We start from the raw sequence: 18131 nt of genomic DNA, 5'->3' as shown, positions 1-18131 counted from the left end.
GGTTTCATATGTATATTTCAGACATTTCTTTGCTTTAGTCAATATAATTTTGGAATCTTATCAAAACAAAAACTAAGACAGTGGTTCATAAATTATTAAAATGCTCCTGGTAGAAGGGGAAACATCAAGCAAATTGAAAAATCAATTGAACTCGGTGGACCAAATGTCAAACCCCTTCCAAGGTACATAAGCTAAACAGAACCAACTTTAATTCAAAGCATATAGTCATGGAGTCATGTTTCATGTGTTAAGCCCTGAACAACATATGATTCCATAACCTGGTTCAGGAATCATTTGTTGTTTCAGCTGCAGGGGTTCATCCTTGGTTTAATACTGTCTACATAACTGTATCACAGTTTCAAGCACCAATGGAAAATTATTTGTATGGCATAATTATTGTTTGCAATGATAGAATATAATCATAGTAATATCAATGTAATCATCTCTCTCTCTCTCTTATCTTTGTATTGTGTGCAGCAGCAGCAGTGCCGAACTGAAGTTGGTTAATTGATTATATTTTTTTAGTGCAACCCATAATAGATTATTGGGGAAATATCATCCCCTCCCCTCTAAGTTTCCTTAATATCAAACTAAATTTTGAAAAATGATAATGTCTTCCCTTATTTTTCAAACATTCTATCAACCGTACCCTAAGTGACTAACTCTCTTAAACATCATTTGAAAAGAGGATATTACTCTCATCTCTAACCTCAAATCGGAGGAACAAATTTCAATGCCCAAATTTTCCCACCCAACCCTAAACTAACCTGAGTTATCCGTTTCTCTCTGTTCTCTCCCCTCTCACTCCTCCCTCTCTCGACGCCAAGCACAAACCCGGTGATCACGATAGAAGATTACTCGGCAGAGGCGGCGGTTGGAGATCAGATTTCAGTTGGAGTCACTTAGGCTTCGCTTTACTTGGTCTTCTGGGAATGAAATCGAAATCACATATCGAAGATGAAGCAGAAGGGAAAAAAAATGGAGAAGAGAAGAGATTATCCAGAGAAACAGAAGGGGAGAGAACTGAAAATTCGGGCACTGCAATGGAATTCAAAGGGCATTAAAAATATATGAGGTGCCATTACTGAGCATAAGTGGGTTTTTTACATGAACTGAAGTTTAAAGGAGTGAGTAATCGGGAGAGTTCAAATACAAATCGACCTTTTAAGAGTAATGGGTTACATGTTCTAAAGAATTTATGCGTTCAGTTTTTCCTCAAATCTGATGATCAAAATCAATTTCCGATGAGTGTTTCTTAGAACAAATGGGAAAAATTAATTCCTGGCTTGGTTCTTACATCAAAGATTGTGATTCTTTAAGGGTTAAAATACAGATCGTGCTTTTAAGGTTAATGGGTTACATATTCTAACGAATTTCTGGTTCAGTTTTTATAGAAGGTTCAGAGTTGATTTTGCAAGATCTGAGTTTATATCCCTGAGTTATTTTCATTTGATTTATAGCTTCCATCGCTTTTGGCCGATGACGAACTTCCTTTTGACTTGAGTCTAGCCCGAAAACAGAGTCAGAAGCCAAGATGAAAACGAAAACAAAACCTTTTTTTTAAACCTACAGGAGAGAGTTCATTCAACTGTGTAGATGATAAGTACTATTAAAGAAAAGTAGTAGAAAGAAGATCGGCGGTGATTCTATTTATGATGGTGGTGCTGGCGGTGGAAGAGGATTGACGGCGGTACTGTTTACTATAGTGGTGCTGGCGGAAGAAGAAGAAGAGGAAGAAACGCAGAGATGAAGAAGAGGAAAGAAGAAGATGTTGCATGGCAATGAGGAAGAAAAATAATAAGAAGATGAAACGAAAAAGGGGTTTTTGGATTGAATGGGGCAAAATTGGAATGAAATTTCATTAAGGGGTAGTCTGGGGCTTTTAAAAATCTTGGACATGCCCACATCATCAATTAATGGCATTTTCAAACGTTTAGACTATAGAGTACTGTTGATAGAATCTTTAAAAAGTAAGGGAAGGCATTATCAATTTTTCAAAACTTGAGTTTTAGGTTGATATTAAGGAAACTTAGAGGGGAGGGGGATGATATTTCCCCTATATTATTTGTATTATTTGTTTTTCTTCACTGATTAAGAAACAACTGTTATAACAACTAACGGATCAGTTCCCTGCCCGACCTAGTTCCCACTGTGGCAGTGCCTCTAACAAAGGCACGGGGGGGGGGGGGAGGGGGTTGCAATGACCACCCTACCCCCTGCCTGAGCACTCTACCCGAATGGGGTCCACCCCCTTATTAGAGGCACTGAGGAATTGGGCCGTGTTGGGAACTGGAGGAGATAATTTTCCAACAAGTAACAGGTCTGTGATGCTGGTCACATGATCCCAACATGTCAGCCCAGTGCTGTCCTGAAGATGCTGAAGATATGGACAAAAGACAAGGGCAATTAGAGGACGGCTGCCTAGCGCAGCCAGTTGGGAACTGGTGCAGTTGAGCACAGTCCCTCCAGGAGGTCTCCATTTCGAGATCCCTGCCTTCATCTACTCCCCCCTTCCCTTTGTATCCCCCTTATCCAGTTATCCCCACCCCTCGATCCCCCTTTGTATTATCAAAACACACACACACACACACAAGGGCAACTAGCAGAACTAGGAGGTCAGGTGGCTGACATCTCTTCACAAGTAATATTTTCTTACAAGTATGGTTCCAACTTTCAAGAGATGGTTTACAGAGATATCGCTAAAAGCTAGACACTAGGTTCAGGAGGAACACCCACCAACACCATATAGCTTCTTCAAGGTATTGACTGCTGGGGAAAAGTCCGAGCGCAGAGGAAAGACAGATACAACTCGGAGATGCTGGGCATTGCCGTTCTTTGGTTTGGATAGTTTCATCTGGAACATCTCTCCCTCTAGTACCTTGCCTGCTGCCACAGCTAGACATATCAACAAGCCCACAGTTAGGATAATACATCGAAAATATTATATTCACTATGTCCATGCTCCAACAAGTACATCACCAACCTGAAAGAGGGTTTAGCTTTCTGAACTCGAAGAATTCATCAGCGGAGCAACCGAACAAAACTCGAGCTGCCCTATCAAAGCATATCACAACAAAAACCTTGTTCTCCGTTGCGACGGACAGCTGCTAAATAGGTGCCCAGTTGTTCATTGCCGACGATTGATGAAACAAGAACAGAGGGTTTCTTCATTAGATTTTAATATTTAAAAATGGAACAGAAAGGCCAAAAGAAGTTCTAGAAATTGAGATACTTAACAAGAACGCGATAGAGGCGTTTGAAATCAGAGGAGCCTGCGTTGAAGCCCTTCATATTGCAGAATTGGCACAGAGAAGGGCCCTTGTCGGGGAGTGTCTTGTCACAGACAGAGCATACTCTATAGCAGAAGCTGGTGGAATCTACAGCTACAACTGTGCAAATGACCGTTAAAGGTTCCTCGCTATCCATTCTCTCTTTTTTACAGTGTTCACTACCTGTGCTGCAATCTGCAAAAAAAAATAATGGACTCACAGTTTGATGGAGATTAAAGTCAGGGCTTTGGGTTTATTGCAAGTCCCATTATAAATTCCTGTTCTATCTGTTTCTCCTGTCAAAATCCATCATAGCCACACCTTCTACCATAATGCATCAATACCATGACCCGACCTGCTGGTTGTCATAACCATCCGATGCATCACTCTTTTTCGTAATCATGATCTTCAAATCACCTACTTTGAGTTCTTAATTCATGGCAAAAATATCCAAATCTACCTAAATTCTAATCAATTTCAATATTTCATCAGCAAATAGACTAAAACAAGATGAAAATTAGTAGTGCACCTAGATGAAATTGACAGAAATTTCTACTAGGGATAGTTGCTTGTGTTGAGTACAATTCAGTCCTTCGCTTTCAAAGGTTTCTCAAAACTTTTCAAGAAACTGCACTTTTGTGACTTCGATCTTCAAACCTGAGATGATGTTAGCCCCAATCATATATTGCTTCCATCATAGTTCTATGCACTCAAAAGTACACCTCATCGTCATCGGAGACCAGGAAGCAAACTTTTAGCAATCTCTAGTAAATTAGATTAGTTTTTCATATTACCTTAACTACCTGCAAAAGCAATGCAAGAGACTTCACTTGCTTTAGCCACTTGCAATGTAGAACAACATCATTTCTATCATAACACAAAAAGGGAACTCGTTACTAAAATAAAAGCTAGTTATGGTTAAACTAATAAAACAGGGGGGGGGGGGAGTGAAACCATGACATGAAAAGGGGGAAAATTATATTAATCTCATTGCGGCCAATAGAATGAGAATTTTTATTAAGAGAGATAAACAGACAGCTTAAAAAATAAGGAAGTTACTATCAACAAATTCATATGAATGTATAAAATGATATTACTAATTCCATTTCTCTTTGGCACTTCTGAATAGGCATAGCTAAAATTCAAGTTGTTGAAGTTGAAAAACTATATCTAGACCAATAAGGAGTGCTTAAAGTAATTGTAAAAGGATTTAAATGGATGGTAAAGCTTTTATAAGAAAACATATCAGTTCTTAGTGTATCCCAATTATTCAAAGTCTGAGGATTTTTTTACAAAGCAACAGTAAAACCAATATCCCTATCATGATAAAAAATAAAAAAAAACCCTTTCTTGTAGGGAATGCATGGTCAAGATAATCGAGGAGGACAAAAAAACGAATACTTGAAACAGGGGAAAACCAAAGAACTCATCTCCGCTCCCTTTTGACCTTTATGTTTTAACAGTCCAACCAATGAATATGCTCTTTCAAAAAAATAAATTAATAACTGAGAAATGTGTGAGGGACTGATAAAGAAATGTTTATTGTTTTCTCACCTTTCTTCTAACAATAACCCAAGCACAAAAAGACCATAAAATAAGAAGACATGAATACAAATAAAAATATGAGAGTCCCTGCACCTACCTCATAGTTCGGCCTATGAAACAAGGAGGGAAAAAAACACTTCTACAATTGACAAAGAACTGGGAAGATGGAAACAGAAACTAAAAAAAAAACTCATGTGGAGACATATTGTAAGAATAAAGATTCTGATTTTCCAACAAGTAATGCTCAATGAGTCTCAAGCTGCGACTAGAAAATCACAAACGATTCAATGTGTATGGCCCGTGTGAAACCCGAAAGAAAAGAGGGGATTGAGAAGATGAAACTCATAGCATACAAGTAGCATATTAAACTGAGACAATATAAGATTGTTAATCAATTGTATAATCAAATCAGTAGCATTATGATGGAAAAATCTTGATCTTATTTCAATGGAGTTATTCATCAATACACAGAGACATATCAGCAAAATTATGTCCCTTTCACAATTTATCAAGCAATTGGTATTCAAGGAGCCAATGCAATGGTCACTAGATAACTCCAAATACTTAGATCAGAAAACTTATGTATCTCACCATCAATTCAAAAATCAATCTCTTTCAGAAAACACAGTGAGGTTGGGATTGGATTAAATTTCTCCACCACCCAATAAAAGTGAACACAAAGCCCTGATTCCTACGACTTCAAAATAGAAAAATCCAGAGAGAGAGAGAGAGAGACTGTGAGGTATACAGGTTCAACGTACACACGATAGACGGTAGAGAGAAAGAGAGAGAGAGTGACTGACCTGGGTTGTATCTGGTAGCCGCGTGCGAGTGGAAACTGAAGTCCGTGAAGATGAAAATGATTTTCGGGGAAGAAGAGTGTAGCAGTAAAACTGGTTTGGTTTCCCAATGTATGAAAGGTAGTAATCAGATCCAAATACTTAAAACCAATTAATATTCTCATTAAGTGATTTGAGAAAGAGAACGCCACCTGGCCGTGCAGTGCACGCCACCCGGTTGCGCAGCACATGCCACCTCTGCACCCTGAACACAAAGGCACGCAAAATGATTACCACACCCCTGAAATCCCGAAAATGATTAGGGGTGTCATTTCGTGCACCTTTGTATCAAGGCATAGGGTCGACATGTGGCATGATCGGGCGGCATTCTTTCTCTCAAATGGTTTGCATTGTTTTATGTTTCACTTTTGTTCTCTGCTTTACGTTAACATTTTCTTAGAGAACAAATCTATTTTTTAAGCTCAATAATCAAGGTTTGGATTGTGGCTTAAAAAATAAAAACATTCAATATAATTATGTGGTGTTAATCCACTTCAAAATAGAGATGTAAACGGATATTTGAAAATTCGTATTTGATCCGCGTTCGTATCCATTTAGGAAAATCTGAATCCGTCCAAAATTAATTGAATACAAATATAATAATCCACCTATCCGAACGATTATTATCTGATTCGTGTAGCAATCTGATGATAATAAAATATTTGAAATACAACTCTATGTCCGTCTATCCTTTTAAGTTACTGTATTGGATTTTGTTATCTTATTTTTATAATTTTATAAGTTAAGATAATGTGATTCTTTTTCTATATTTTCAAAGCATTTTGGTACAAATATTGCCCAAAATTGTTTTGTTGGTCTTTTCCAATATCTTGCTTCCCCATCTAGTAGTGACAATTTATAATTTTTAGAGCACGTCAAGGTATTTGTTTGGAATGTGTAATTGGAATTCAGTATTCATGTAAGCTTCATACAAATATTTCATACAAGGGAATAAGGTCAGGGAGGGTGGGGCTTATGATTTCATTTAGGGTCAGCTTATGTTCTAATAAACTTCTATTTTGTTTTATGATCGTGTGTGCTTGTTTGGAATGGATTGGGGTTTGAGGGGGGGGGGGGGGGGAGGATTGGCAAACTGACTGGATTGGGGTTTGAGGAGGGGGGGGGGGATTGGCAAACTGACTGAATCATAGTATCATACACTATATTGATGGTGTTGAGACAAATCTTTACTTGTTTTATTTTTGGAGAAAGAACGCCACTATGTCGTGCAGCTCATGCCGCCCCTATGTCCTACCATAGGGGTGTGCAAAATGACCACCGCACCCCTGGTCATTTTCGGGGTTCAAGAGGGGTGTGTGTTATTGGTGAAGCTTGATCTCAATCCAGAAAGTGCAGTGGGGATCTTCGAAGGATCGTTTTGACTATGAAACGTGTCAGAAAGGTCTAAAAGTGCATACATCAGCGCCAAAAGCACTAATATCTATAGAGCTCGTCGAGATCTTTGAATCGATATGTATTTCGATATATGTTCAGTTATGGTCCGAACCAGACCGAATGAGTTTTTTGGGCTTCTAGGGGTATTTCTATATTTTTCTGGGTTAAGGCTTCTTTATAAAGCGTTCTTATCTCATTGAGAGGGTAAGGTGCGATTTGAGGGTTTGTAATAGTTCTTCGGAGAAGTAGTGAAAACCAGTTTCTATAGCCAGCCGTGGATGTAGCCTAGCTTCTTGGGGGTGAACCACATAAAATCCTTGTGTTGTGTGTTTGTGTGTTTGGTCTTCTCTTCTGTTTCGTTTTCTTCTGCAAAATCCCCATTTCTAAACATTGTTTTTCTAACAGTGTGGTGGTCATTTCACACACCCCTGTGTCAAGACGCATGAGTAGTGTGCACTATGTTGTTTTCCCCTTTTTTTAACTAATTTTGGAGATTTCTAGTTCCAAAACTAGAAGATTGACTAAAAAATTAATGCAATTGTTGAAGATATTGATTTGTTTTATCCGAATTTTTATAGGTTTCATTTATGTTTATAACCTTCTAGCACATTAAATCCCCTTAAGCATGTTAATTTTAAGCTGAAACTACTGACTGAAATCTAACCGAATTGACCGAATTGTTAAACCGAAATCGAAAACACCATTATTATTTATTGCAGTTTTGACTCTTCATATTGTTAAAAAAGAAAGGGAGAAAGAACGCCACCCGGTCATGCAGCGCACGCCGCCCTTGCACCCAGACACAAGGGCACACATAATGACCATAACACCCCTTGAAAAGATGGAAATAAGTAGGGGTGTGGTGGTCATTTCATGTGCCCTTGTGTTTGGGCTCATGGGCGGCATGCACTACGCGACCAGTTGGCATTCTCTTTCCCAATACGAAAATAATCAATTCGATTTTGGTTTTGAATCTATAAACCTTTGGTTCTAAATGGTTCTGTACTTGAGTCATCAAATGTCCAAAATAAGCACCTAGGTAACCATTGCAAGGGTACAGCTCTATGTATTCTAAGCAGCTGGATTGGTTGCTTATTTTCTTGTTCTTATAAACTCATACCCTTGTTTGTCGCAGCTATTAGGAGACTGTTCTTTTCAGTGTGGTGAGAGCTGCAATAATGGTTTGAGGAATCAGTATTGGATCATCTGAATCGGGTGATTCGTATCGGTATTGACTCAGGACGATACCAATCTGATACCGATTTTAGTAATATATTATTATTTTTAATAGTTTTCTAATGTCAACCATGTGTCACTACCCTACTGGTTGTACCATCGGTCTAGATTGATATCGACAGAGTTTGATACCGTGTCCGGTAAGAATACTGATAATTAAATCCATTGCTGCAATGGAAAACTTGTATGTTTTTTGGCTAAGCAGTCTAGTTCTAATAATGCTCAAGCCTAATGCATCAATCTGAAGGTTCAAGGTTACAAAATTTTATAAGGTACAACGGAATCAGGAAAATTAAAAAAAAGAGCATACCTAGTGCATGAAGCTGCAACCATTGAAGGATTTGGGAAGAATCATAATATATACAGCCTTACCCCTGCTTCATAGAGAGGATCATAATACATGCAGGTAAAGTCAATATATGTGCAAACATGTGTTTTGCATAGAGTTTATGTTCATTCTTTGCAATCGGTGAAGGTTCACTCAGCTCACTCAAACAATCATATTTCTCTCGTTTGACATCCGATTGACCCGATTCTTTTTCCACGTGAAATGCTACTCAATTGAATGCAAAATTGAGCTTGAATTTATTCAGTGCACGAAGCTCCCGTCATAGTGGGGTCTAGGGAGGATCATAATGTAAACAACCTTTCCCATGCTTTTACAGAGAGACTATTTCCGTACTCGAAGTCACAATGGAACACCTTTACTGTTGCACCAAAGCCTGCCCTCTTCGTTGTTAGATTGATCTAATACTTAAATGGTTGGAAAGATAAACTCAGGTCATCGTTATCATGTTTTGAGCTCCCACAAATTCAGCGTGTAGAAAATCCATAAAGGCACTGTATGTGTAGAAACAATGTTCTGAACAGCTTGATCTTTGCATGATGTCTTGGTGGTAATTATTCTCTACAACTCCAAATAGTTCGCTTCCAATTGCATTTGCAAGATGCTGCAAAGATCTAAAACTTTCATGTTCTGATGTTCAAGTCAGGATGAAAGCATCATATCCAAAAATCAACCTAGGAGTGCCCATCAGCCCTCGGACAGGCTCACCCCGCATGCACAGGACTCGCGGTGTGGGGCTTGGGCTGCTACACTCTGGCTTGTTGTAGCATGGGTTGGGGCCTGGGCTGCAGCCTTGTTACAACCAGTACTACGCAACAATACGGAAACAATCGTAACTCTATCATCTCAAATCCAATTAACGTAATTCTTGAATTGGTGGAAAGCTAACACGAAAGGTTACAACTCTCATGATATGAGCTTCAACACATGAACTTTGTACTATATCTGAATTTTGCGTCGAATCTGACAAAGCCATTCTACCATGTCAGCACACACACATTTGAGAGTGTTTGCCAAGCAAACTGCCCGACTACTGGTGTAGTTTCCAACAATGACAACTAACATGAGATGATTCTAAACTCCATACAAACATTCCAAACATTCTAGAATTGAGAGTTGAAACTCTTGTGGCTGTCCAAAAACTTTTTTAGTTTGACCTGTTCCCTTACAATTCATCTTGATTTTGTAACTGTTTGATTGAAGGTACAGCATCGAACAGCTGTTACTGAACCCAACCACCACCCAGGAAAAAAATGAATAAAGCACACTCATGGCAACCTAACAGTCTATGACTTATGTCGCCAAATCTTTGTTTCCTCCATGAGGACAGTTCTGGAGTAGATGATTTACAGTTTCACCTCACATCCCTTAGAATTTGTACTACATAATCTGAAAAAAAAAAAATCTATACTATGGAATAATCAATCACTTCTTTTCTTTAAGTTTTTTTTTTCGAAGGATTTACCTATTTGACTCTCACTCAAATCTCATAAGCAGCAAGACAAGAAAATAGGGAAGAAGAATATGGTATTTGCATAATGCTTAAAAGTAACTCTGCTTTCAAGTTTTTCAACAGGATCCAACAACTCAAATGCTCTTCACTTGTCCTTCAAATGAATGAATAAACGGGAAGCTTGCAAGTCACATGTTCTCCGAAGTCTAGTCTGCCTTAAATTTCACCCAACAGGTTGCTACACCCAATGTAAGAAAAAACTCTATTTGAAGAAGGAAACTTCAAACTGCTTTGAACGCGATCTCGCTATCTTAAAGGAGATATTTGTCCCACACGGCAAATTCACATTCAGGAATCAACAAAGCAAAAAATAAAACACAGAACTCCACTTAGAAATACTGAATTGCAAGAGAGAGAGATAATTCGTTTGAACACAGGACTTCTATTTTATAGAAGCGGAGCACCTCTTCTGAATAAACATATCTATTCATTCTATATCTATTAGATCGATTGCCATCCGATCTAACAATCCAGATTAAACCAGAGATGAACCTGTTCACAATAGTCATATCCATAGTTATCAAGGCGGGAAAGTGACCATGGGGTTTTAGAGGGCCAAATTCAAAGCAACACCGCTATGGCGGCAAGGCACTCTCCATGGCGCCCAAGGAGACCAAGGAGCATGGACGCCATGGCGACGCCTTGATAACTATGGTCATATCCTATCAAATGTGACCGTAGGATCTTCTAATATGATGGATCTAATCATTTCAAAAAATCAACGTACTAGATCAGATCGAAAAAATCAACATATCAGATCAGATTGTTTGCATCGCGCTAAGTGCGTGCGTACACCACTAACGCCTCTACAGCCCATTGCCCACTCTGCGGGTGCGCATGCACGTGTGCATGTGTAGACGGCTACGCCGTCCTCTCATATACACCGTAGAATCTCCTTTTTCCAGTTTTATTCAAAAGATAAAAAAGGTAATATAATAAATACCATTTATAACTCTTGTAGTTTTCCGATGTAGGACTAAAGCACTTTTCCCAAAATAACAAATTATTTCTTTAATCTCTCATTTTATTACAATCTATCTAACACACAATAGTTAGACCTAAAGAATAGATAATTAGACTTTGAAAACCTAAACCAAATGCAGTGTTCAACTCATACTCAATTTCTGAAACAAGTATCAACCAAAATCCACCTAAAGTAACTTACAGTAATTTTTTCCTTTTTAAGAATGAGAAAATAATACACAGAACTAGAAGTTTCAGAAATCCCTTACAAAGACATGCATAACATTTAGAGGATTTCTTCAAACAAAATATGACTCATCTTCGGTGGTTCAATCCAAATAGCCTTTGGAATTTTCCGTGCTTCATGCCACTGTCTAGCAGGATGATACCTACAGTCATCTAGAGAATATAAGTAGCTAGACTTCCCATGGTAATGTTGCTTTGAAAAATAGACACAGTTACTTGACATACTTGGGACATCAGTTGCTGAAAGAGAAGAGAGAGAGCTGACAAACACTGTTAAACCATTCAAGCTGTCCATCTCAACCCATTTCATCTTGGTCAAGTCCAGTTTGAATATAAAAGGCTTATCAGGATAAAATACACACACCAATAAAAGCTTCCCCTTGAATTCGACTAAGTGTTTAGCTCTCCGTTGATCAATGCTCAGATGAGGAAGATTAGGTGAAGGTACAGGAAGGATACTCCAAGTGTGTTTCTGTGGATCAAATACCCCTACCAAATTATTAGATAATTCACTCAAACAATAGAATAACCCACTACAGAAAACTGGACCATTCCCACAACGGAATAAGACACCATTGGTAGTTTGGCACTTAAAAGTCATCCACTCGATCAGCATCCCCTGGATGACATATGTTAATACGAACCCCTTGACCACTAACATCATCTTCAATTGCGAAAACTATAGAGTCAGGGGATGTGGGCGCAGAAGATAAAGCAAATTTATGACTGGAAAACCATGTTGGTAAATATTGATCGGGAAGCTTGATTCTTGATTTGGTGAAGGGATTGAATAAGAACAAGCTAGCGCCCAATACACAAAATAGCACCCAACCATCCTTGCTGCACTGGATAAATGTATTCCTTACCTCTGGGATTTTATCAAAATAGAACTTTCCCTGTGAAGGTTTAAAGAACTTGATTGTGTCACCTTTCCTGCCACATGGGGAGAACAAAAGCCAAGGAGATTGGTTTATCACACGGAGTGAACGGAAATTCTTACAGACACAGGACAAGCGGACATTATCTTCGACGCAGACATGGTATACAATTATCTCCAGTAGTTCTATCGGAAGCTCAGACCAAAGCCGCAGCTCATCCACTCGAACCCTATGCAGCATTGCATAGACAACAAACAATTGAAATTTGTTTATAAACCCTTGAATACTTTGATCTATAATTAGACATTGATATATTAAAATTAAAATACATTGTAAGCCCACTGACTGATTTCACTTAGCACAAAACAGATTCCTCAGTCTCAATACAAGGCCTCCAAATTCAAAACAAATTAAACCCAAACTACGAGATTCAAAATCAAATTCTTCTCCAAACCCTAAATGCTTTTCTTTTGAATTCCTTTCAAAACCTAGAAATTCTATATCATGAAGCACATACAGGAACAACCTAAATTATGACATACAAATATGAGATTGTATTCCAAATCCTAAATGTTCTAAGATGATACATAACTTCAGAAACCCATTAAGACATTTAAATACTCGTTTTCTACCAGAAAACCTGAAACTTGTTGAGTTAAAAGTAGCAAAAAAATGGAACTAATTTAAAACCCAACAAGCAGTCACAAAAAGAATAGCCCAATAGAAGAACTTACGATTTATAAGACTCTCTTGCCCACTTTCTTCCCGTCATGAAGAAAACCTGATAGAGTACGTGAAGTCCGTGTGAAGATGAAAATGTTTTTCGGGGAAGAAGAGTGTAGTAGTTTATATGGAAGAACTGGGGCGCCGATCTACGAAATCCTTACGTTTCTGGGTTAGGAAGAAGGAGTGTTAATCGGGTGGGTTTGTGGTGGGTTGGGGGGGGGAGGGGGAGGGAGGTTATCTATACAAATGGTGTGATCAGAAAAAGGAAGAGAGAGAGGTTATCTGTACAAAAAGTGTGATAAGTAAACAGGAAAGGGGGTGGGGTTGGGCGAAGAAGGTGTGATCAGGAAAAGGGAGAGCGAGAGAGCGAGATAAGTAAACAGGAAATGGGGAGAGGTTAGGATTTGGGTTATCTGTAGGAACTTGGCTCTTGTGCAGCCGTGGCAAGAGAGAGAAAATCTGTAGAAAAGGTGTGATCCTTTGTGTTGGTAATAGAAAAGGTGTGATCAGTGAAAAGGAAAGGGTTGTGAGAAGAAGGTGTGCTCACGAATACAATTAATAATACCTTCAAAGTTCAAACCAAACAACTTCAAAATTTGGGTAGAAATCAGAACCAAATCGTTAAATGATTTTGATCGATTTCTGTTTCACTTTTGTTCTCCGTATTAGTTAACATTTTCGGGTCCAATTTAGAACAAACCTACTTTTGAAGCTCAATAAAGATACATTGACCTCTGCGCCAGGAGAAAGCCCACTTTGAGTTCTGGAATGCTAACTACAATTCGCCACCTGTCTGCTCCAAGCCACATCCGGAGAGAGTTAAGAGTATGGCAAGCTCTTCCTACTGGAACAGTGAAGCTGAATTGTGACGTGTATCTCCCCTTGGATGGCACTAGTTGAGGGCTGGGCTTCGTTATTAGAGATCACCATGGTAACTCCCTTCTTGCAGCCTCTGAATCGGCTTCTTTCCCTTCGGCGGTTTTAAGAGAAGCTCTAGCTATGCATTCTGGTTTCCTTTATGCGATTGCGGAAGGCTTTGAGTATCTCATTGTTGAATCAGATTGCAAGAAACTCATTCAATACATAACAGCTCCTATTATGGCCCCTCCTTTGGCCATCTCCCCTCTGGCGTATGATATCCAGCCGCTCGGAAGCTATTTCTTATTGTCCTCATTTGTGTATGTTTCAGGAGATGTGTTAACCTTGTAGTTGACTTTTTTGCCTGGAAGGCATCATCATGTTCATGTATGACTCCTTGGCTCCTTGATCTTTGTCGCAAAGATGTTTCGACTTTTACACGATCTATTGAATGAATCTCCTTTTCACCAAAAATAAATAAATAAATAAACTTGGATATTGCAAGGTTGGGATCGCCTAAATTGTGACTTGAGAAATAAAAACAATTCAAAATAATTACATGTTAATCCACTTCAGAACACTAAAGAGTGTATGCAGAATGTTAGGACAAACCAATTTTTTTAATCAGTTTAATATGCATGATCGATTCAACAACATATTGATTTTTATCGATTCAAAACCGACAGTTTAGATGGTTTCACTTCTTAAATCCAAAACTGAACCGTTAATAAATAATTTCTCTTCTTAAAACTTTGTCAAATCCATTAATTAAATGATTTATCAATTCTAGTTTAAATGGTTCGATTCGATTTTGATAAATAGTTTTGATTTGCAATTCACACCATTACTTTAGGCACATAGTTTTAGGGCATCATCCTCAAAACGAGCCTGATCAATGGGTTGACCCAATCAACCCCTCAACCAACACAAACGATACTGGTTTTGCCTTCTAATTCTTATTGGTGAACGGTTTTTAAGATAACAACTTAACACATGGACCCATGGATGACCTGAAAATTTGTGGCTAGATTGAGGTTAAGGTTTCCAAGACACATGTTAAGTTTCAGCCCAAGCAAAGTTCCCAAGTGACAAAACAAAGTATTGTAAAATCTACAACTACTACAGGAATGCATGTTTGACTGCTCGGAGGTGTACAGACATACATGAGAGGGTAAATGATTAAATAGGAGGTTGAAAATTACAACAAATTAGACCATTCTTTAAGTATCCACAAGGGTAGGGTCAAATAACTAATAAGCTCCAGCACTTCTATCGGAAGGTCAGACCAAGGCCGCAGCTCATCCACTCGAACCCTATGCGTCCTCAGACTGATTTCGCTTAGCATAAAACAGATTCTTCAATCCCAAATATTCCCAATACAAGGACTCCGAACTCAAAACAAATTAAACCCAAACTATGAGATTCAAAATGAAATTCAACTACAAACCCTAAATGCTTTGCTTTTGAATCCCTTACAAAACCAAGAAATTCTACACTACTAAGCAAATATAGGAACAATCTAAATTATTATTATTTTTTTTTGGTAAAAGAACAATCTAAATTATGACATACAAATATGAGATTGCATTTCAAATCCTAAATGTCCAAAGATGTACCAAACTACATAAACCCAGTTCAAACTGTTCAAACTGTTCTTTCAATGATTAGATGCTTAAAAGGAAAAGATATTCAGATTTAGCGAGTCCTCCATGGTTTGGGATCGCCCTAACTCGGGCCAAATATGACATTTTTGCTCATGTTTTTTGTAAAAAAATCCAATTTTTTATTACCTTTTTACCCTTATCCATACAGATTGATCAGATCAGATCAATCTCGACCGATACCGATCCAATCCGGCTAAAATTGACCGATCCGATACGAGATTATGAACCTTAAGAGTCCTCTTTGTCTTTGCCCATGACCTATTTCTGGTTGTAAATCAGCTTTTGTCACTTTAAACCTTAAAAAAATTTCCTTTGCACCAAGGGAAAAGAAAAATGGATCCATTAAATTAACCCCACCATCAATAATAGATATTGATGTTATTACCATCAGTTTTATTTCGGAGAGAGTAATGAGGTGATGATAGTACTGGTGAGGAGTTATTACAAGTGTAAGAAACATAGAAAGGGAGTTATGTTTAGGTGTAATTAAGAACGTTTCTTGAGCTAAGCCTCTCATTTTCTTAACTATTAATGAAGGTACTGGCCGGTTTCAACACTATTTATGAAGTTGCTACATTGCAAGAGTTTTTTGCTCTTTTTTTTTTCTTCCCTTGCTTCTTGTAAGAGATAATCACCTTTTCTCACAAAGGAGACTATCTCTTACTTATTCCTCATTTGCAACCTTCAGGTTTATTTAAACCTCTCTCTCTCTCATATTTCCTTTTGTGGTGCAGGCAATCTTGGAAATTTAGACAAGGTAATCTCTTCTCCTAAATTCTTCTTCTTCCATCTTTCTTTTTTTCTTGTTTTTTTTTCCAAATCCTTAAATACACTTGTAAGAGAGATTTTGAGAAAGATTGTATTAATTTGATCTTTGATACCAATGTAGAAAAACTTCTCTTAATGGCCCACTTAATTCTGCCATGTAGCTTGATGATGTATCAATTCCAATAGTTGGATTCACAAGGTAACATCTTGATGTCCACATGTCAAATTTTAGAACCAAATTCAATCATATACATTGTCATGTTTTGGTATTTTGATATTTTTTATCGGTATACACTCAATCTACGATTCATGTGTCTAGGTATACACTCTCTTGGTAGTCCTAGATTTTCTATGATATTTTTCAAAATCTTCTTTTGCCGCTTGTCATATTCCATTTTAGATGAAACTTAACATAAATAGATTGTAGATACAGGACTTGCCCTGATGGTTCGCTACTCTCTTGGGAGATTTGCATCAGGATCTAGCTTGATCTATAGTTCAAGTCTCCTTAGCGACACCTAGTCCACATTTATTTGCTTTCCAAGAAGTGGAGCCTTTGGGTACCATATTTCACCCCTTGTGGGTCCTCTCCTTGCCTCCTTGTGGGGCTCTTTGAAGGGCAAAACGACCCGATACCAACAAACAAATACACACACACATACTGACATACATGATACATTTAACCATTTGGAGGTGTAAAGTGTAATTGAAAAAGAATATGGTTATTTTACTCCACTTAGTCTATTTAATTCACTCAATTCCAAACAAACGGACCCCTATTTTAGTGCATACCTTCATTTTCATTTTCATTTTCTAAGTGATTAATTTCATAATCCACCCCTCTCCCTTTTCTTTACTTTGTGTGTTAGGTTGTAGCTATGGCAGCCCGTTCAACTGCTGGCATTATTTCATTTATAGTGCCACAGAGCCGTTCACAACAACCATCTTTCAAATTCAGCTATCTAAGAAAACATAAACTAAAATCAAAGAAACTGAAAGATTTGATGGAAGAGTTAAGTATCCGAGCGAACGATATAAAGAGGAGATTTGATCTCGGCGAGGAGGAACAACCACAGCAACACGTAAAGGAACCAAATAAGGAGATAAGATTATGGCTAGAAGATGTTGTAAATATTCAAAGCGAATGTTATAAGTTAACAGATGAAGTTGGCGAGGGAAAAAGATGGTTGAAAGGTCGTCTACCAAATTATCGTTCGAGGTTAAAATTGGGAAAGCATATGGAAATTAAGATTAATGAAGCTATTGTGCTTCTTGGGGAGGCCAGATTTTTAGATAATTCATCATCTGAAATGTATCAAGAGAAGAGAAAGAGAGATTACCCATTACAGCCTAATTAATTTGTATAATAACTATTAAAATTGTAGAGTATGGAAGTGGTTTGTAAGAAACCATGGATGCAACTTGAATTGCACCCTTAGAACACAATTTTTTCTAGTATTATTTGGTCTATGTATAAAAAGGCACCAAACAATAGTTTTTTTTTTTTTTCTTTTAATGTTAATAATTACATTGATGTAATGTGCAAAAATGCAAGTGAACCTGTTTGTGAAGCATGTGAAATAATATGTTGGAGGAAATTATCTTCAAAAGGGGTTCATGTCGTCTCAACCACTTCACCTTGCATTTGTATTTCAACCAATGGCTTCTTACCAAGTGGCAAAACGTTACGCAACTAGTGTTAGCCTACACTTCCCAAGTGTAACAAGGATATGACAGGGAATTCGAGGTTGGTGGTGTATCCAACATTTTACCTTGAAAATTTTGGTTGAAATCTTGTAAACTAAGAGAATTGATCCCTTAACCTCCTGAGGGGGGTATGCACTCCAACCGGCAAATCATCAACCAACCTACTAAGCGGTTGTTT

At 38.0% G+C, this 18131-nt stretch overlaps 1 protein-coding gene and 1 long non-coding RNA gene across 2 annotated transcripts in view; both read right to left on the bottom strand.

Annotated features, from left to right (window-relative positions):
- The window catches only part of LOC122639910 (F-box/kelch-repeat protein At1g57790-like), a 36034-nt gene extending 23012 nt beyond the window's left edge, over window positions 1-13022 (bottom strand). Inside the window, exon 1 of the mRNA XM_043832955.1 lies at window positions 12989-13022. Coding sequence (XP_043688890.1) covers window positions 12989-13002 — 14 coding nt within the window. The 5' untranslated portion in view covers window positions 13003-13022. The remainder of the gene's footprint in view (window positions 1-12988) is intronic.
- On the bottom strand, window positions 2706-3499 carry LOC122639911. The gene is made up of 3 exons (XR_006329597.1): window positions 3238-3499; window positions 2984-3104; window positions 2706-2895 (listed from the first exon to the last, which is right to left on the bottom strand). It is a non-coding gene; the product is annotated as an uncharacterized LOC122639911 (long non-coding RNA).
- Window positions 13023-18131: the final 5109 nt, after the last annotated feature.

The sequence above is a fragment of the Telopea speciosissima genome, chromosome 9 (assembly GCF_018873765.1).
Source record: "Telopea speciosissima isolate NSW1024214 ecotype Mountain lineage chromosome 9, Tspe_v1, whole genome shotgun sequence".
Taxonomy (NCBI): Eukaryota; Viridiplantae; Streptophyta; class Magnoliopsida; order Proteales; family Proteaceae; genus Telopea; species Telopea speciosissima.
Note: the sequence above shows the minus strand (reverse complement) of the source record. Positions and strands in the feature narration are given on the sequence as shown.